The sequence below is a fragment of the Acinonyx jubatus genome, chromosome B1 (assembly GCF_027475565.1).
Source record: "Acinonyx jubatus isolate Ajub_Pintada_27869175 chromosome B1, VMU_Ajub_asm_v1.0, whole genome shotgun sequence".
NCBI lineage: Eukaryota > Metazoa > Chordata > Mammalia > Carnivora > Felidae > Acinonyx > Acinonyx jubatus.
Window position 1 is genome coordinate 49194855 of NC_069382.1, and position 21274 is coordinate 49216128.

General features: G+C 36.3%; 1 protein-coding gene across 10 annotated transcripts in view; it reads left to right on the forward strand.

Moving 5' to 3' along the window:
* HMBOX1 (homeobox containing 1) overlaps positions 1-21274 on the forward strand; it is a 193118-nt gene that overhangs the window by 152902 nt on the left and 18942 nt on the right. For all 10 annotated transcript variants that reach the window (XM_027069701.2, XM_027069728.2, XM_027069735.2 and 7 more), the window contains one exon: positions 21080-21162. In XM_027069701.2, coding sequence (XP_026925502.1) covers positions 21080-21162 — 83 coding nt within the window. The remainder of the gene's footprint in view (positions 1-21079; positions 21163-21274) is intronic.

A 21274-nucleotide genomic window follows, 5' to 3' on the forward strand; every position in this document is an offset into this window, starting at 1 on the left:
TCTTAGGATAAAAGTGCCTCTTCATGAGCAAAAATAGCGTCACAACCACAATACTATAACAAACCAAAATTAAATCATAGCTCTAAATTTGGTGTCACTGCTGTTAAACTGACATGTTATACAGTCTGAATATATAATCTGAATTAGAGACATGGGTCTAACTACACAAATACATTTTGTATAAGTGTGTTCTACATCCTGGTAGAATCTGCATAGAAGAGACAAATAAGTTTGTAAAGTGTGTTTCTAGAATGTTGCTTGAGGCTTCTGTAATTTAATTCTCTTGTATTTACTGCATCTTGGAATTCTTCCCAGGACAGTTTATTAGTACTTGGATTTTGGTTTCAGTCTCTTTCCTTTCTCCTTTTTACTTTTAATTTTTTCAGTGAATACTTGGACTGTGAAGGTTAAGAAGACCAATAGTTCCAGAAACTAAATTCTATATTTAACTGCAGACTGGGTGTGGCTCAGACAACTGCAGTGCAAGCTTGCTCGTGTTTTGCCAGTCATCAAAACCCTGACCTACAGAGAACATTCCTTTTCCTAGTCTTCTGACTTTGAAATATGCTGAATTATGATGATATGATGATATATAGTACACACGTTGTATGTATATACATAAAATAAAGACCAAAGAGTCGCATAGGTTCAAACTTAAGTGGCCCTGGAAGATGTTTTTTTCTTCTGTGATCTTTTATAGTAATCTCCCAGTGATATTAACCCACTCTGTTTTCATCGTGCTGCTTCCCATCATTCTTTTATTACTTTTAATTACCACTGTGTGATTTAAAAAATTTTTACACAGGACGTCTTCTCTACTTCAGCTCCCATTTCATGAAGCCATATTTTCTTTTAATTTTGTTTTCTTCATGTTTTGCATTATATAGGACAGTTATTAGTGTAGTATAGTTTGAGACTTTATTTACCATAAAAAAATGGAGAAATAACTGCTTGTTCTCCTAGTAACATCCCTCCCCGCCTTTTATTTAAAAAAGCACTCTATCTCTTGGACAGAATCCTGTACTTTGTAAAATGAAAAAATAACCACCCAGTATCCTTCTGTATTATTTTGTAGTGTCCCAATATTATTTGATGGTATTCATACCAAATAGGAATCCAAGGAGTAAGAGACCCTGCTCGTTTCAGTAAGATATACCTAGCCAGAAACAAAAAATGTTTTCCTAATGTTGCTCTTCTTAGAGCTTGGGACCTATCCAGATGTTTCTTTGAATGACAACTTGTGTCATATGAACAATAAAGGGACTAATTGGTGTCCATTGTACAAAAATATATAAATTGCATCTTCTGACCACTGATTTAGTTTAGCCTCATTTGAGCTAAGAACATTCCTTTGATTTTATTTACCTATATTTGGTCACTATTTCTGCAGAGAATAAGGAAGAGACCCTAAAGATCATACAGTTCAAATAGTTTATTTTTTTAACCAAGAACCTATAGTTAATAGGTTAATCAACTTGGCTAAACTCACAGAAGAAATGAGATTAAGTTGCTTATTCTGAATCCATTCCCATATGAACCATAGGATATGATTTTTAAAAAAGCATATTCGCTGAACTTCTCAGCCCTTTTTTTAAAAGTTTATTTATTTACTTAATTAAGTAATCTCTACACCCAACGTGGGGCTCAGACTCAAGAACCTGAGATCAAGAGCTGCATGCTTTTCTGACTGAGCCAGCCAGGTATCCCTCAGCCCTTTCTTTCTATCCTCTTTAATTTTTATGTGATAAACATTTGTGTAGTGTCTACTGTGTGCTAACCTGCATGCCAAGAATTGGGATGCAAAGATGAGTAAGACAAAAGTCCACTTACCACATTTCACTGAATTTCTTCTTGTCTGTGCTTCTTTATTCATCTCTTACTTCTCTCATGCCCTCTGAGTCTTCCCTTTTCCCTCCCTCACATTTTTTTCCTTTAAGTACACCTTCTACCATCACACCTCTGTTCTTAGTTGATCATAATGTGAACTGCAATGTATACTTTAGTATTTCCTATACTTATTGAATAAAGTATTATGATCCTTTATCATTTAAAAACAAATTGGCCATTATATCTTTCAAAGAATTAGTAAATAATTTCCAAAGATCTTTCAAGTTTTCAAATTGTATTGCTCTATGATTCTAAATAATTTGTTTCTTGTGGACCCTTTGTTCTTAGACTCCATGGCTTTTGATAGGAAAACACTTCCAATCCTAGAATTAAATCTTTAGAAAATAATTGGTGCTTAGCATAACAACATGAATAGACTAATAACTTCAAAGAACAGAATCACCTCCATGATAACTAAGTTCTATCAGAAGACTAGTTATCTAGGACTGTATTTATGTATATTCACATAATCTGTCTCAGCACTTAGTCAGCTTGTGTTCTGATCTCTCAATTTCTGTGTTCATATATTATAGTAATGAAATACCTTAAGGGTATTACAACCTGAAAATGCATAGAAATCATTGTTCACCTACATTTTATGAGCTTAGGTAGTAAGGATTACTTCCTTCTTTCTTATGAGAAAACAAAAAATATCTTCACTCATTAGAAGAAATTTGCTTACTCCTATTTTTCATTTTAATTCTTAAGAGTAAAACTTCCTTCATTACTTTACAATTGCAAAGAAACTTACATCTCATTTTCTTCTGTGTTATGTTGCTGCTAAATTGAGTGGACTAACTGAAGAGAATAACTTCTTCACATCTAGGACCAAAGAGGTCATGTATCTGACTAAGATAGTAATTTTGTTTGGATAGGAAATTCAGAGACTTTTTTTCTTTCAACTTCTTTACATGTAACCATGATAGCTTTTTAGGAAGTGCCTGAGTCAGTGATGATCAGTCTATTGAATGGAATGTCATGATAGAATGACAGATGTGACCATGTAAATCTGAACAAAAATGTGAATGAAATAATGTTAAGCAATAAAAGAAAACTTACATTATTAAAATAATGTAAAAAAGATATAAAGATACATTCAACATACAACAAAACATACAAAAATAAAAGATTGGGAGAGGTAATAAAATTTCTCAATAAATGATTTCCCCTAAATGTTGAATAGTTTGTACATTTTTATGATACTTTTTGTCTTTTTGTTTCTGAAAATATAGTGGTTAAGGACACAGGTATTTGAGTTAGACTGGGGTTCTAGTCCCGACTGTCTTAGTTACTAACTATACATCCTCAGTCAATTCCTTGCTATAAAATGACTATAATAATCATACCTATCTTACAGGAGTGCTGTGATTTAATGCTAAACGACAGTGCATGTAAAGTACAAAGTGTGGTACAGGACACACATGTAAGAGTTTAATAAATATATGCCTCCTACTCCTAAATACTCAGTGCAGAAATATTAAACAAGTAAGAACTTTCAAAAAGAATTTTAGGTGTCTTCAAAATGGAATTTTCTGAAGTTATTTTTTTGTATTCCTAAGTTTCAGCCAATAGAAGTCTATTTAGCATTTCTCTACTCAAAAGAAAGTCATTTATCACCTTTGTGCCCAGCACTGTAACAAGTGAGTGCTGAGACATATGTAAACATATTGAAAGATAGGGCATTACCCCAGTAGGCCTCAGTCTTTTTGGGGGAGCCAGGCTGAAAAAAGCTCATAGAAGAGATAGATACCAAGTGCAGTGGGACCGAGGAGAGTGGTATGAGGAAAGGCAATACTGAGGCAACATTCAAGCAGGGTCCTATAAAGCATTGTGGTTTTGATGCATTGGGAAGAGGAAGAAAAGCATTCTTGGCAAAGGCACAGAGGCATGAAAAATTAGGTAACTGGAGTGTCTGGTCAGTCAGGCAGGAAATGGGGCTGGAAGTAAGTTGCATCCAGATTGTGGAAAACCCTTGTAGCGCCACAAGTGTAACATTTGTCTTTCTCAAAGGAGGTGTATTTGCATCCATGCCCAAGTATGGTTGTTCTCCTGATTGGAAGAAAAAAAAAATCTCTTAATCCATTTTCTAGGTTGTTCCTGTCATTTTCCTCCCACATATAAAGCATCAGTAGGAACTCTTTTCTGACAGGGAGTCAAATTATTTTGAGGATAGTGGCAGATTTTGTTCTAATATTTGCGAAACATCCTGTGAATTAAAAAATTGAAACTATTTTGAAATATCTTTTCAGCCTTCCTTTTTTAAAGACAAGAGCCTAAATCATATTCCTTTTTCTATGTGTTCAAGGAAATATGTTAAAATTCCAACTGTTTCCATTTTTTAAAGAAATCTTTTGACCCATTTTTCCCCTGCTCACTTGCATTACAGAAGTGGATTATCATAAAATAAAATCCAACTCTTCTACTGACTTCTGTTATAGAAGAAAATTTGAACCATATCTTTACCAGAATGAGTTATTTCACTATCCATGAAGTAAATTTTACCTGGCACTTCAGTGGTGAGGTTTATATGCTCCCACAGGCTAGGGTGTGGTTATGTTTAAGCTGGCTCCTAGGCTAGCACAGTGCTGTGCATGAAATCTGACATCAGTAAGTGTTGCTTGAAACTTAATCGAATTGAATATTTAGGAAGGCTCTACAACTTCAATTAGAAAATGTTATCCCTATGTATCCCCTATGAGACATATTAGGCTCAGAATAGGGGATTTTTTTTTGTTAAAGTTGTAAGTCCTTCAATGCAGTTCAATTCTATGATGAATAATAATTTGATGATTTAAAATGACCCAATCAAAATGATTCAAAAACAACAGAAAAATGACTTTCAAGTGCCTTGATATCATTTTTTCTTGGCCCAACCATCATGCCACCATTTCCCCCCATACACAAACCACTCTGTGGGAATAGAGTTGAGTCCTGTAAAATCAAATGTTTGTTCTGGTCTAAAATGAATGAGAACCTAAAATATATGTACTCTGCCCTCCCTTAGGTTGTCTTGCCATCACTGCAACCCCTGGCAAGCTGGTTTTCCTTTCCCTCACTTCTGATGTCATTGCTGTTCTAAGATGGAAAATGCTGCAAGAATTTCCTATAAATTTTGGAATTAATGGATGCTGGAAGTTGAATTTTAAAAAGAGTTCAACCTCTTTCATACTTCTTATGGAATGACTCGGGTAGAACATAATGAACTACACCTCCTGTATCTCTGCAAATAGAAGGAAGTTCTTAACATTTATATAAGACAGCAGGAGCCTGGACATGACCTCATTTCAATCCATTAGACTATTTGAGGAAAAAAACAACAAAACTTTCCCACTTATTGACAGGTAAAGTTATCCCAATCCATTTCTCATAGCCAGTAAGAAGATGAACTGTCCTTAAATGCATTTTAAAATTGGCAAATTACACTTCCTGGTTCCTTTTTGGTCAAACAGAAATAGCCAAAAGAAATTATCACAGTGTTTTTGAGGCAGATTAAAAATTCTCACTATCCTCGTATAGATTTGCCAGCAGTTTCATTTTGTAAAAAAAAAAAAAAAAGACCACTCTAGTCCCTTGACCAATTAAACACGACAAAGACCCCATGTTCCTCATACTGTTCTTTGGACACAGTTTACAAAGAAATAAAGTATATATAGTTTGGGAAATATTGGTGTTGTAGGTGATGAGTCACCAATGAAGATATGATTCATCCCAGAAGCAGAATTATAAGCATATTATAAACATTAATACAGACAGAGACCAGTTTATAGACTAACTGAAAAATCTTCACAGAAAATGAATGAGCATTTTCTTTTTTAAACTCAACAAGTATTTATTGAACTTCTACTTAGTACCCACTCATTGTAATAGTGCATTAGGAAGTCATTATTGGTAGACTAAACATTCACAGCCTGTACCAAGGTTTGCTTATGTGTTTTATGTTTGAAGATCTTGGGATAGTAGAATATGGACTTGGTGGGTAAATATTCTATTTCTGTTTTAGTTGTCTTTTGGTTGAGGAAGTCTAAATGGACTATGTAATTTCAGCAATAGGAAGTAGTATCTGAAAATGGTCTTTATACTTTGAAAACCTGCATATCCTAGAAATCCCAATCATAATAGTGCCTCATCATTCTGTCTCATTGGTTCCTCCTTTGAAATGTCATTCACTAAAAGGTTCTAACCATTTTGAGACTATCCTATAATTATCATCTTTCTAAGGAATAGAAACTATACTTTGTTACCAAAACATCTTCCTTGGAACATAACTATACCCCAGATTTGCTTGGTAGTATTACTGTGAAGGAATTTAACTTGTATACAGTTGGTATGATAACCTTGCAGCTCTGACAGTATTGATGTAAGTAGTATGTTTTTTGTCAAGTGTTATCAGAATTAATCTGGCTTTTTAAAAGGCAATTAGAGTCATTTATCCTGGGTGGTTTGATTGACTCCCAATAAAAACAGCAGTGAACCTATGACACAGGAAGTAAAAGATTAAGTTTTAGAGGAAGTAGTAAGTACCCCTAAGTGCAAAGTAGTGTGTTTCTCCCTCTTCAGGGAGGTATGAGGATAATCCCCAACTAGTGTACTCTGATTCTCTATAAAGAATCTGTGCTATTGTCTGTGGTTGGTTTACTATTTGTTGAGACCTCTCCCTGGGAGAACAAGTTCTCATTTTAGATACAGACTATTCCTTTTAGCAAGAAGTAGTTACTTTGTAGAATAGTATTGATCCTAAGAAAAACCATGCAGGAGACAATGGATTGATTTGATCAATCCTCTTCTGTTGGTCTTCACTTTATAGTGAGTTTTTGGTTGGTAGTGTCAGGTTGGTAAGTGACCAGTTTATACTCAGTGCTTTATATTTAAAAATAGGCTCCCTGCCTTAGGATATCTTGTACACCAGGTGTAAGATACTTAATCACATCACCTTACAAGTCTCTTTTGTAAACTTACTTCCTATCAGCAAAGGCTGACAAAACAGGGAAAGGAGGATATAGCTGCAACCCAGCCAGGAGTGAAGCAAATAGAGCCAGGGGCACACCAGCTTCAATGCCTCGACTTCCAAGCCTTCAGTGCCTCTGAGTATGCCCTCTGGTAGAAACAGGTCACTCTCCAAGGTACCACAGTTCCCACCACCGGTATGGTAGATGAAAATTTTATGTTTGGGCACATTTCATACATGGTATCCATAATTCTCTCATATATGGATTTTTCTTTTTTAAGCAAGTGAAGAAAAGCATCTTACCATCTTGATATGGACTTGGAAAGCGTGTGTGTGTGTGTGTGTGCGCACGCACGTGCACACTAGTGTCTGAAGAGGTACTGCTAACTCTTCTGTTAGGTTAACTACTCTATACACATAGAATTTAAATGTGTATTATTACTATGTTTTAAGGAACAAGTCCCACAGTTTATTTTGTTCTCCACTGCTTAGGGGGAAAATAAGTAGGTCAGTGTTGTGGTTGTCTCTAAAGCAGTTTCTAGATTTCCTAATTGCTAAGAGCCTTTAGGTGAAGATATAGCTGTGGTCCTGGGGCTGTCCTGGGTTTCTTACTGATGTTGTCACATCTTTGCTTCCAGGAGCACTTGTGAAATTTACAAGAGTTTGGTTTAGATGATTCATTGCTACAGAAATTTGCATCTTAAAGGAAGTCTGAAACAATACCAAGTCTTAACGGAATAATGACCATTCCTGTGAGGCCTTCGAGCCAATGAACTGAGTCAGGAAACCTGAGATCTAGGTCATGTGACCTTGAACAAGTCAAGTCTCATCTGTATAAAGTTCATGTCCTCATCTGCAAAATAAAGAGGGACTTGGTAATACTTCCAGCTTAAAGTACTTTGATTCTTTGTCAGGATCTACTCTGTGATATATCTAAATCCATGTGTAATGAGTTATGTGTATGGCATTACATTGCATTTATGAATTAGGATTCCAAAATTCAACTTCTCATATCTGAATTCTTTAATTTGTTCATAGGGTAATACTGATTTTTCCACTTTACAGGCTTTTCTATTCTGAAACTTTAACAAGCTGCAAAGCCATGAAAACTTACAGCTTCTTCTGTAATAGAACTCATTTATATTTTAGCTTTTCTTTATAATCATGTGAACCTTCCAGAAGGCTGATTTGGAGAAAGCCAATATAAATCTGTAGAATTCAAAATGAACTCTTATTTATAAAAAATACATTAGTATAGAAATCTTTTGTTTGTTGTATTATAGTGAGTTTGCAAAACAAACATTAAAAGTGTAAATTTGTTGCTGAAAGGCATTCAGAAAAAGCAAGAAAATCATTTAAAAATAATTTATGCAATGTTATTTTGCTCATGCTTTGAGACTGCAAACTTTATTTTCAGATAATGCTTTTTAAAATTACAAAATTAGCACATGCATATTATATAAAATAAAGAGAAATGTAAGGAAATATAAAGAAGAAAACTAAAATACCCTTTAACACCATTATTTAGAGATCATCATAAATATTTTGTTGATGAATTTTTCAGTCATTTTTGTGTTATGTATATAGCTTTTCAAAGAAGCTTATACCAGATACATAGTTTTAGATTTAGGATCATTCATATGCTCTTTGAAAACATGATTTTTAATGACTAAATCCATTTTAAGAATATATATAATTTATTACCCAGTCCCTCGTAGGTGGACATTTAGTTGGCAACTGTATCTAGTTTGGGTCCTGACTTCATAACTGGCTAGATTGCCAGTTTGTAGACAGATACAGGAATGGTGAAAGAAGAGAATGGCATTTTGAAAAGCAGTTTTAAAATTAATCAGAAGTATTTTTTTTTTGTAATATTACATAACTCTGTTTTGGGTAACATTTTATTAGAAAGTTGATAGTTACACATTGTAAACTTTTAGAAAACATAAGGTGTAAAAAATAAAATATTTCCATTCATAAATAACACTGAAAATATTTGGGTACATTTAGTGTTTCTATCTATGTATCTATATATAATTTTTAACATAATTAGAATAACACATACATGATTTTGTAACCTGCTTTTTTTCCAGTGTTTTTTCATGTCATTAAGAACTCTTTGAAAATGTGATTTTTTTTTTTAATGGCTTTCTTCTTCAGATAATTTATTTAACTCTTATTACTTTATTAAACATTTAAATCTTCCCAATTTTGCCCTCCTAAATAGTACCAACAATGACCATGTTTGTACTTGCTTTTTGTCTTAAGAATAATGATACGTTTGGGGGCACCTGGGTGGTTCCGTCGGTTAAGCATCCGACTTCGGCCCAGATCATGATCTCACAGTTAGTTCATGGATTCAAGCCCCACATTGGGCTCTGTGCTGATGGCTCAGAGCCTGGAGCCTGCTTCGGATTCTGTGTCTCCCTCTCTCTCTGCCCTCCCCGCTCACACTCTGTCTCTCTCTCCTTCAAAAATAAACGTTAAAAAAAAAAAAAAAAGAATAATGATATGTTTGGCCATATTACCACCACTTCCCTCCAGAAAGCTGAATTGATCCACATCACTAACAGTGGCCTTGAGCATATACTGCCCCTGTCACTAGAGCCTGCCTTCCATGCACACTGTAATCATCTTTTTGTGGAGGGAAAAATCAGCCTTGTTTTGCCTGTTCAGTAGGTGTGAAAGCAGGGTTTTATTTTTGTCTACTAAACTTCTCTGATTGCTAGTGAAGCTAAACATTGTACATGTTTATTATTCATGTTTGGTGTTTATTTTTTCCTTTAGCCATTTTTCTGTTGTGTATTACTTGTATAGTAACTCTTTTTAGAATGAGATCATTAATCCTTTCTGCTATATATTTGCACTTGTTTGTAATTTATTTTTCATTCACATATAGGTAAATCTGTTGCTCTATTCTTGTGCAGCTGCCTCCATCATTTGTTTCCTTGTTCAGATGCTTTCTTCTAGTATGTATGTATGTATGTATTTTATTTATTTTGTTTATTTTATTTTATTTTATTTTATTTTATTTTTTAAATGATTTCACTTTTATATTTAACCCTAATATTATTGGGTCTGTAAATTGAGGATCTAGTTTGGCCTTATTTTCTAGATAGCTGATTTTCTGTTTCTTCTTCAATTTAAGATTCTTTCTTTCTTTCTTGGGGCGACTTGGGTGATTCTGTCAGTTAAGCGTTCGACTCTTGATTTTGGCTCAGGTCATGATCTCAGTTTCCTGAGTTCAAGCCCTACATCGGTCTCTGTGCTGACAGTGCTGAGTCTGCTTGGGATTCTCCCTGTCTCTCTGCCCTCCACTATTTGTGCTTTCTCTGTCTCTTTGAAAATAAATAAATGAACTTAAAAAAAAAAAAAAGATCCTTTCTTGCATATAAAGTTATTATATTTGTTGGTTCTGTTGATCTCGGTAATCCTTGAATCACAGTTTTAATTATTATAACTTTGTAATTTCACGGTATTTGACAAGATAGGGCCCATTCATTATTATTTATTTTCAAAACATTCTTAGCCATTTACGTCTGTTTTTCCAGGTGAACATTGAAATCATATTGTTGACTCCTACCACTCCCACCGAGCAAAAGGAGAGAAGAAAACAATGTGTGTTTTAATTTGATTAAAATGCATTAAACTTTTAATTCATTTTGGAAGAAATGACATTGCCATATTATTCATTCTTTTTTTTTTTTAATGTTTATTTATTTTTGATAGAACACAATTGGGGGAAGGAGAAGAGAGAGAAGAGACACAAAATCTGAAGGACGCTCCAGGCTCTGAGCTGTCAGCACAGAGCCCAACATGGGGCTCAATCCCATAGACCATGAGATCATGACCTAAGCTGAAGTCGGTCGCCCAACCGACTGGGCCACCCAGGCACCCCTCATATTATTCATTCTTATCTATCAATGTGTTATATGCCTCTTCGTTTCTTATTATCTTTTTTATACCTCAACAAAATGAGTAAAATATTTTTAGTTTTTTATGTGGTTTCTATATTTTTCTCGTCAGCTATTTTTATGTTTCTCATTTCTCTTGGTCTCTTAAATAGATGCTTTCTTCTGTTAGATTGTATCAAACTGATTATTACTGATACATTGGGAAGTTTTGATATTTTTGTCTATTTAGTGCCCAACCATCTAATTATTTCTGAGGCATTTTTAATTTATCCCTTGGCTTTCTTGGTATAGTATAATATGCCAATGATAATTTTGTGGCCCTTCTTCCCAATTTGTTTCTTAATTTTGTTTCATGTCTTATTCTACAAACTAGGACTTTCAGAAAAACATTAAATTGTAGCCAGAGAAAAAATTGGGCTCTCTTACATTGTTTCTGATTTAGTAGGGATGCTGCTAGCATTTTATCATTTTATTATTAATGTTTTCCTAATATTTTATTATGAAAAATTTTAAACATACGGCAGAGTTGAAAAGGTACATTTCATATACTTGTTTTATTACGTATCTCTTAGCAGATTTTTTAATTATCAACAATCTTGGTTGTATTACAGAAGTAGTTATCAGTACTTCGTGTCCCAAGATTTTTCAAAATCAGCACTGCACTAATTGTTGCAGATAAAAGTGAATATGGCAGTCTCATAGCCCTATTTATCAAGAAGTAGCCAATCTAAAAACTTTTAATAAAGCTTTGAAATGGGAGCTTATGAAAACTGTTCCATTGAAGGACAGTGTTAAGCATCAGAAGAAGGGTTGTAGTCTAACTTGGATTACAGAAAGAAACAGAATTGAAGCTTGAATGTTTCAGTATTTGACCAAACTTTCTAGAGAAGAGAAAGCTTTTGTTTAGCTGATAGACTACTTACTTACAAAAACAGCTGCTTATTCTAGTCTACAGTGAACTAAAGTCCATCAAACTGTGATAGTTGAATCACATTAGCCTTTAAGGCCATTCTTATACTGACTCTATTTTCCTGATGTATTAGTCTCCCAGGCAGACCTAACAAATTTCTGTAAACTGGATGGCTTAAAACAACAGATGTGTACTCTCGCACAGTTCTAGAGGCCAGAATCTGAACTCAGGGTGCCAGCAGAGTTGGTTTCTCCTGGAGGCTCTGAGGGGGAAACACTTCCACACTTGTCTCTACCTCCTAGCAGTTGCCCACAGTCCTTGACTTGCACATGCATCCTCCCAGTGTCTGCTTCCCATTTCCACACTAGTCTTCCCTGTGTCTGTGTTCTCATTCTCTCCCAAGGACACTCTTGGTGGTTTTAGGGCCTAGTGTGAGCTCATCTCGAGCCTTACTATAATTACATCTGCAAAGACCCTATTAACAAATAAGATCACTTTCTTAGGTTCTAGGCCAACATGAATTTTTAGGTGACACTATTCAGCTCACTACACCCAGCAGTGTTCTTAGCAAGCAGTAGTAGAAAGAACATGAGCTCAGGAGAACAAAAGCTTGGCTCTGAAACTTGCCAGTTCTATAATTTTGGGAGAGCTTGTCATCTATAAGCTTGTCATTGTCTCCATTTCTCAAATGAGTATGTTGATCAGTGCATAATCTTTCAAGGTCCCTAATTGTCCTGAAGTCTATATTAACTAGTGAAGAATCATATGCATAGCTAATTTCTAGCTCTACTCTTGTGTTTCTCTGGTCCCTGATTGTTTCTCAGGGGTACTTTAAGGTCTGATTAGTATCAGAGGAACTTTGACATCTTTGGATAAAATATAGAATATCACTATCCTGGTTTGTATGTGAATGTGAACTAAGGGGGTTCCTTAGGCCTTTATGGATCAACAAAAGATAGCTGCTACGCTTGGAGGTTTTCCCATTTCATCTCGGTCTTCAGTCTGTTGTTTAAAAACAAACGAAAATAAAATGTAGAATTTTTTGTTGCCAAAGATCATGTAACACATAGATGATTCAAGTAGGAGATGGGACAGTTGGGTTCCAAAGTGCTTTAGTTTCATGTTATTCTCTTTCCTGTCTACTGCTCAGTAATTTTACTTAGTGGTGAAGAAATGCACACCGGGTTATAGATAGTGGGCAGTGTTTGAAGGTCCTGAAACCTTATTTTGAATTACTAAAATAGTGAGGTTTAAATATCTCTCCAGGAGACTTAGTTCACATAAAGGCACGGGGGGGGGGGGGGGGGGCGTTCATTTACATGCCATTATCCCTTAAAGAGTCCTTCCCCATCTTTTCTATATGTTCACCAAGACACAAAAGGAGGAATTGTCTGGCTGCAATTTTTATAGACTTCAGTGTTATTGAAATGAAAGTGCTTCAAGGACATTTCCATTTGTTACTAGCTTATGGTTTCTCATTTCATGTAAATTATTTTGCCACTTTTCATTTTAATTCCTTGCTGTCATTGTCTGGGAAAATGATCATTTGATTTCTCTCTGTGAAGATATTCACTGATTACTCAGCTGACGATGTCCTTTGTCTATAAAAGTGTAGTGCCTTAGGATTTATTTTATTACTTTTTTATTACTACCTGTAGATTTCTGTTTACATTTCTTTCCCTTTTTTGTCTTGGAAAATGTCTAGGACTATAAAATATTCTTACTTGGGACAGAAGTATGTTTTGAACTCCAGAGTTCCAGTGTAGAAACAGATCTCTTTCAGAGTCTTAGAGACTTTAATATGACAAATTCTCCTATAATTTGTCCACTCGGTAACAGTAGAAATATCTATTTCTTTGACATAATCTAAAGGTTAAAATGCTTGAAGGTAAATGATAAATAGCGTGGACTATTCCTAAGGCTATCTTTTTTGTGTATGGGGATAGAGGTTCCTAAATGCAGGAGGTCTTGAGTTATTCCCATGTTGAAATGTCTCTTGAATCTCACCTTTCTTCTCTCTTTCCATGCCTGAGCCTACTGCAGACCCTCTCCTCAGCTATTGCCACGCTAACTGGCTTCTGTGTCGAGTATAACCAGAGATACTGCCCTACAAAAATAAATCTGACCATATAATACCCCTGTAAAAACCTTCATTCCCAGTTGCCTAAAAAGTTTACTGCAAACTCTGTCATATTAAAATCTGGACCCAGTGTTTTTTTTCAGTTTGATCCCCAACTACCCCACCTTAGGTACAATATATTCCAGCCACGTTCCTCCACATTCTCAGAACATTCTAAGCTCTTTCATAACTCCCTTTCTTTGTATATGTTGTTACCTCTGCCTTGTATAAATTCACTTTACCCACCCTCCCTGCTCTTTTTTAAGACCCTGCACAAATGTTCGTTCCTCTTTGTTCCTATATACTATATTTATACCACCAATATAGTACATTCTTTTTTTTTTTTTCTTAAGTTTACTTATTTCTTTTGAAAGAGACCATGTATAAGCTAGAGAGGGAAAAAGAGAATCCCAAGCAGTTTCCACGTGTCAGCATGGAGCCCAATGCAGGGCTCAAACTTATGAACTGTGAGATCATGACCTAAGCCGAAATAAAGAGCCACCCAGGCACCCCAGTGTAGTCCATTCTATAATATTTTATATGTTTTATTACATACACACATCCCTGGTCTGATTATCTTTGCCACCATTTAGCCAATTGCCTGGGGTAAATGAGGACTTAACATTTTGGGGGGGGGGGGTGCCTAAATGATTATTTCCAAAATTAAAGTCATTAGGCCTATTTCCCAACCTCGCTGATAATCTATTCGTTATATATATGTCAGAAATAAACATTATACTAATATAACTTTATTCAACTGTATCTTAGTCTAAATATATAATATGGTGAGATCTCAGTTGGCTTTCTCCTGAAAGATATTCTTAGTTTCATTAAAAGCCTTAACTGAAGGGGCGCCTGGGTTAAGCATTGGACTCTAGGTTTCTGCTCAGGTTGTGATCTCACGATTTATGAGTTTGAGGCCTCTGTTGGGCTTCCCACTGACTGTACGGAGCCTGCATGGGATTCTCTCTCTCCCTCTCTTTCTGCCCCTTCTCTGAGCACTCACATACTCTCTTTCAAAATAAATAAACTTAAAAAAACTGAAAAAAAAAAAAAAGCCTTAACTGAAACCACTATTCTCTGTTTTTATCTTTGTTCTTTCTTTCGTTCATTTATTCCCTCATGTATTTATTTATTCAGCCATCTATTAATCAAACAGTTGCTTACTGAATTTCTGTTATGTGCCATGCAGATTCTTTGGGCTTAGATAGCTCCTCTTTTGAGTAACTGGATAGAAACTATAGTTAACCATCTTCTTTGATGCTTCCTTTTTTTCTGAGCAATTAACATGCCCTCTTTCAGAGAGCACATATGAAAAATATTAGGGCATTTTGACACTAAATTCAGATAAGTCAATAATGTGATGTGGTTGCAGAGTGACCACGTATTGTCTAAAGTGGGATACTTTGGGCAAGTGAGTTTGTTAATCATTCAAGGTAACAGCCCTATCTCAGGCAAACCAAGATCTCCCTGTAAATAACCCCTATAGTCTAATCGGATTGCACTACTAGTTGTCTTGTTTTCCAAGCACATTTCAGGGTTTTATGCCTTTATATCTTTGTCTGTACTGTTAACTTTGACCTTTCCTCACCAACACCTGGAGTCTGTGCCTTCGTCAAAAGCTTGCCCAATTCAGTGAGCTTTCCCAGATCAGGGTTGGGAAATCTGTTCTGAATTTATTTAGCACATCATTTATATTCTTAGGGGCTAGGTGTATTCTGGTTTGTCTGTTACTGTTTTGACTGTTGTTTTGACTCCTTCTACTATTTAACTTTTTTTTATATATTCCTCCTCAGCTGAACCACATGTTCTAAAGATGAGGGCTTATATTTGAACTTATGTTCACTCCTCAAGTACAGGGCCTTACAGTCATGTAATACATTTTTGTTGGATATTTTATTTCCTGGCCTACCTTTGTCTTTCCTAAAACCACTTCCACTTTATGTTGGTATTGTGTATCTGTTCCCACTGCAAAAAAAAAATTTTAAGAGCTTTGCAATGAGTATTTTTAATTAGTACATCTTAAACTTGTATAATTACGATGGGGTATCTTAAACTGTATTTTATCAGTTTAGATTATACTGTCTTGAATTCATATTTTTTAAACATTGAAATACTATAGAAAGGCAAAAGATGAAAGTGGTATTCCATAGTCTGGCATACACACTTCCAGCTGTAGTAGTACATTTTACTGAAAATTTACATTTTCAGTAGTCCTACATTTCTAATTATAAAAATAATAGGACCTTAACAGAGAAGAAATGACTAATTGTCAGGCTTAAAGATTTAAAACTATAGTGAGTTCTTACATTCTTTGATTTGGAAGAAGTTACTGACTTATTTTTACTCTGATCATCTTACTTTTATATAATTATATCCTAAAAGTACACAGTAAAAATGATTTTTAAGACTTTTTAACTCATTAAATCACATATGCCATGAATAACTGCAAATTCTAACTTAGCTTCCAAACATACTGTGGCTTTGTTCTACTAATCATTAGAATAGTAGTCACAATCCTAGTATTTCCTGGTTGATCTAAATACACTTTCCAAACATAAATTGTTTATGGAGTATTAATCATTAAACTAGTGTTTAATTGTTCAGTGTTTTCCCAAAGTTCTTTTATTAAAAATTTATAAAAATAGCATATGTTCATTTCAGAAATTCAGCTGAGAAGTATATAAAACAATGTGAAAACCAATCTTAATTACCACTAGTATTTCCCTGTCTTCCATTCATCCCAGTATTCTTGCTCTTAAGAGATAATCATCTCTTTAATATGTATCTTTGAGACCCTCTTACAATACTTCTATAACTCTTGATTTTCACCAGTTCACTTACAGTGGTATTTATTTCTTTTGGAAACTCCTACACTGGGTTGAGGGTGACTTTACTTTGTTCATCATTATTGACTTGTCACTGCTGTCATCAGTGAGGAGGACATATAAGGATGAATCAGACTTGTACCTCAAGTGGCTTTCAACGTAGTCGGGGAGAGATGTATACAGTGATAACTATAATACGAGATGAAAAAATGTAAGAGAGGGACAGATGGAGTGCTGTGGGATTCATGGAGTGATATTTACCTTTGACTGGCCAAGAGCTAATACCTGACCTATATCCTGAATGACAAGATTTGGGCTGGGGGGAGGCAAAAAGCAAATACACTGGCAGGAGAAGGGCACAGAGATACTAGGAGTTTACAAGGTTATTCCATTTTCCTAGACTGTAGCGTGCATATATAGTAGTAGCAGCAGATAAAGAAGCTAAGGTAGTTTGGGGTAGAGCTCTGAACACCTCTATAATAAATCTTTAAAAAGTTTTAACAGAATAGTGCCATGACTAGAGATGTGCACTAGGAATCTTAAGTAGACATTATAGGGGTATAGAGTCAATCACTGGCTTTGCAGTAATTTAGAAGAAGAGTTGCCATAATGAGGTATAGTGGCCCTAGAGCTGCTACTGAAATAGAACCTGTAGGTCTGAACCATATTCCATCAAATCTGAGAAGGCGTTAATTGTAAGACACACCTTTATTTTGTGTACAGTGAGGGGAGACAAAAAAAACACTGCCAGTTATTTTTAGACACCACTAATTATAAGATATAACCTGATTTTAGAGATTATGATAATAAACATACATCATAAAATCAGCAAAATAGAGTAATTGCATATATATAGGGAAAAAGGTTGGGCGCGCAAGAAAGACAGGAGAGAGGGGTGCCTGGGTGGCTCAGTCGGTTAAGCATCCGACTTCGGCTCAGGTCATGATCTCACGGTCCGTGAGTTCGAGCCCCACGTCGGGCTCTGTGCTGACCGCTCGGAGCCTGGAGCCTGTTTCGGATTCTGTGTCTCCCTCTCTCTGACCCTCCCCCATTCATGCTCTGTCTCTCTCTGTCTCAAAAATAAATAAACGTTAAAAAAAAAAATTAAAAGACTGGAGAGAGCTGAGCAAATGAAAGAAAGGAGGAAGAGATCAAAGATACAAGTGGAAAAGGAGACCTTGAAGAAGAGAACACATCTTCCTCTACCATGAGATAAAGAAATGAATGAGCAGTACTCCAAGAAGTTGAAAAGCTAAAAACATTAAGCAAACTTCATTAAATAACCTCTATCTTGGTAAAAGAGAGGCAAGGTCATCTGTAAAAAGAATGACAGTGGTGGGTTTGAGGGCTTGGGACTTAAGAGTGAAAAGGTTTCAGGTAAGTGGGGCCTGAAAGATGGAATATTAAAAACAGCAAAGACTGAATGAGTTCCCATCAGAAATGAGGGGCCCAGTTAAGGTTGAAAAGCACAGATTTATAAAGAAACCAACTGGCCCTATTTTATGACTTTGTCCAGGAACACTTGGTACCGTGAGAGAAGGATGGACGAAAACTTGTGGAAGGTGCTTTCTGCAGGGTAGGAGATTGGCTGGACAGGTATGGTGGAAGGACAGAAAAGCTAAATAATCTAAGTTTCTCCCAAGGGATATTATTGATTTGGCTCACCATGAAGTTCAGGCTAAGAAATGAAAGGTGAGGCCAGAAAAAGAATAGATAAACAGATTTTTTTAAGTTGGGTGGGGGGAGCATTTTTAAAGGGATTCAAGGGACACCTGGGTGGCTCAGTCAGTTGAACATCCAACTCTTGGTTTGTCCGACTCTCAGAGTTTGTGACATCACTCCACCCACACCCCTGCATCAGGCTCCTCGATGGGCATGGAGCCTCTCTCCAATTCTCTCTCTCTCTCTCTCTCTCTCTCAAAATAAATAGATAAAAACTTTATTAAAAAAAGGATTTGAGGGACGCCTGGGTGGCTCAGTTGGTTAAGCATCTGACTTTAGCTCTGGTCATGATCTCACAGTCTGTGAGTTCGAGCCCTGTGTCGGGTCTGTGCTTACAGTTCAGAGCCTGGAGCCTGCTTCAGATCCTGTGTCTCCCTCTCTCTCTGCCCCTCTCCTGCTCATACTCTGTCTCTCTCTCTCTCTCAAAAATAAAATAAACATTTTTTAAAAAGGATTTGAGATTATTAAGAAGGTGAAAAAATTATTTTGAAGAGGAGGAGTAGGTAAGTAGAAAGTTGATTGGAGAATTTCAGAATTAAGATGATGGAGGTTGAATTCAGAAGATTGAATCTGGAAGATGTGTAATCTTTCTAAAACACAGATCGGAGTATGTCTCTATGTGACTTGGAAACCTGTATTTCAAGATGATGTCTGTACTACTGACAAGAACAAATAAGGCTCATCACAAGCTGACCCCATCCTACTTTTCCAGGCTAATATCTCCTCATTTCTTCCTGTGAACCCCATAGTCCAACCACTCTGAATTCTCTGTGGTCACAATCCTCAACGCTTTTATCTGCCTTTTGCTTGTACACATGCTGTTCCCCTTGCATTAAATACCCTTCCTCCTCTTCTTTGCCTTGCAAACTCCTGCCCATCTTCAAGACCTAACTCAAGACCACACTTCCTCTGCCACATCCTTCTGGGTGCCCGCACACCACACTGAGCACACTTTCATCTGTGCACCAGGAGTACTCCCTTCAGACAGCCTATGGAATTTGGCCACAAGTTTATTGATTTCCATGTCTTCCTCCAGTAGATTGTAAACTCCTTGAAGTCATAAACTATCTAATTCTTTTTACCCACAGTGCAAACATACACTGTTAGGTACTTAATAACTGCTTTTGTTGTCTTCGTTGAATTTTAAATGAAGAAGCTAATCCAGTGCTTCTCAAACACTAATGTGCATTCGAATCACCTGGAGATCTTGTTAAAATTCAGATTCTGATTCAGTCTGAGGTGGGGTCTGGGATTCTACCTTTCTAACAAGCTCCCAGTTGATGCCGTTGCTGCCGGCTCCTGAAACTAATTCAGAGTGTTTTCGCACAAGTGGAGTAAAGGTAAAGGTCCAGTGAGAGTGTGGGAGTGGGCAGTTACGGTGACAGTCACTTGGCATGAGCCCTAGAAAATCATGTAGGATGAGATGCTTAAATCACAGAATCAAGCAGACCGCTGTGGAAGATGGTTGACAGGACTGGTATGATCTAGTTCTAGGACTTCCTGTTTTCAAAAAGGAAAGGCTTTCCAGTCCTGGCAACTGTGTCAGGACCACAGCAAAGGATGCACTCCATGGAGACGGCGGGGATGGGAGGTGGGGTCAGAAGTCGGGTTTGGGGGCTCACAAGAAGGGTCTGCGGCCTCCCGTGTTTATTCCTGGTGAATGGCACATCTACCAGAGGGGGACGGAATGGAAAAGCTGCATTGTAAGAGAAGGGAGGCCCCTGAAGAGAGGGGAGGTTTAGCACCTTGACAAGGGATTATTTCCTGATCATAAGTTGATGGATTCAAAGTATGAAGATCTTCTTTCTTAAAATCATAGATGACAACAGAAGTAGCATTTAGTAAACATTCTCTTCCCACATAGAGTCTCACAGGTCTGATAATGCTAAAGAGAAGTTCAGTAAACCTAATTTCTTTTAAGTACTATCATACAGAAGTAATATGTGCTTTTGTAACATATGAAAAAAGACAAAAATATTTAAATCTTCTCCACCAGTCCCCTTCCCCCACAATGAAGTAATTGATTTTTACAGCTTGATGTGTACTCTTCTAAGCATTTATCCATGCAAATTTATATACACATAGACAGGATTTTTTCAAATTCCATAATGGCATTTTCCATGCATACTATTCTGCAGATTGTTTTTCTCACTTAGGAATGTTGTAAACATCCCTCCAGGTCAGTGGATAGAGCTCTTATTTTTTCCTAGTCATTTTTAAATAGCTGTGTATAAATATAGATGTCCTGTAATTTGTTCTGCACAATTTGGTAATTTAAAATTTTTGCTACTACAACCAATATGACACACACAAAAAGGTCCTACTGTTACCAGCACCTCCGTAACACAACTCTATGATTTCAGCCAACTGTATGTATACAGGCAACTTTTATATCAAGGACATCTTTCAATGAGGCAAAGCAGTAGCTAGGCCTGCACTAATATAGTAGCCACTAGTCACATTTAGCAATTTAAATTTAAATTTGCTAAAATTAAATCAAATTAAAAATTCTCTTCCTCAGTCACATCAGCCTCCTTTCAGCTGCTCAGCGGCCACATGTGAGTAGTGGCTACCCTATTGGATAGTAAAGAACAGACCATTTCCATCCTCACAGAAAGCTCCATTGGACAGCCTGGACTAGACGCTGTAATGCCACATCATAAAGAAGAACGTGATTTTTCAGTGGGTTAGCATTTTAATGAGAGCACGTTTCTTAAAGTACAAACTTTGTGTCTTAATTGGTTGCCCCTGCAGTTACTTCAATGAGAATCAATACCCAGATGAAGCCAAGAGAGAAGAAATTGCAAATGCTTGCAATGCAGTTATACAGAAGCCAGGTAAGACGGCAGCTGCCACTTAACTCAGCGGTGGAGCTCTCGGCCTCACGTCATCATCTGGGACAAGAATCTTCTTTTACTCATTGCAACTGAGTGCCCTAGGTTCCATTCC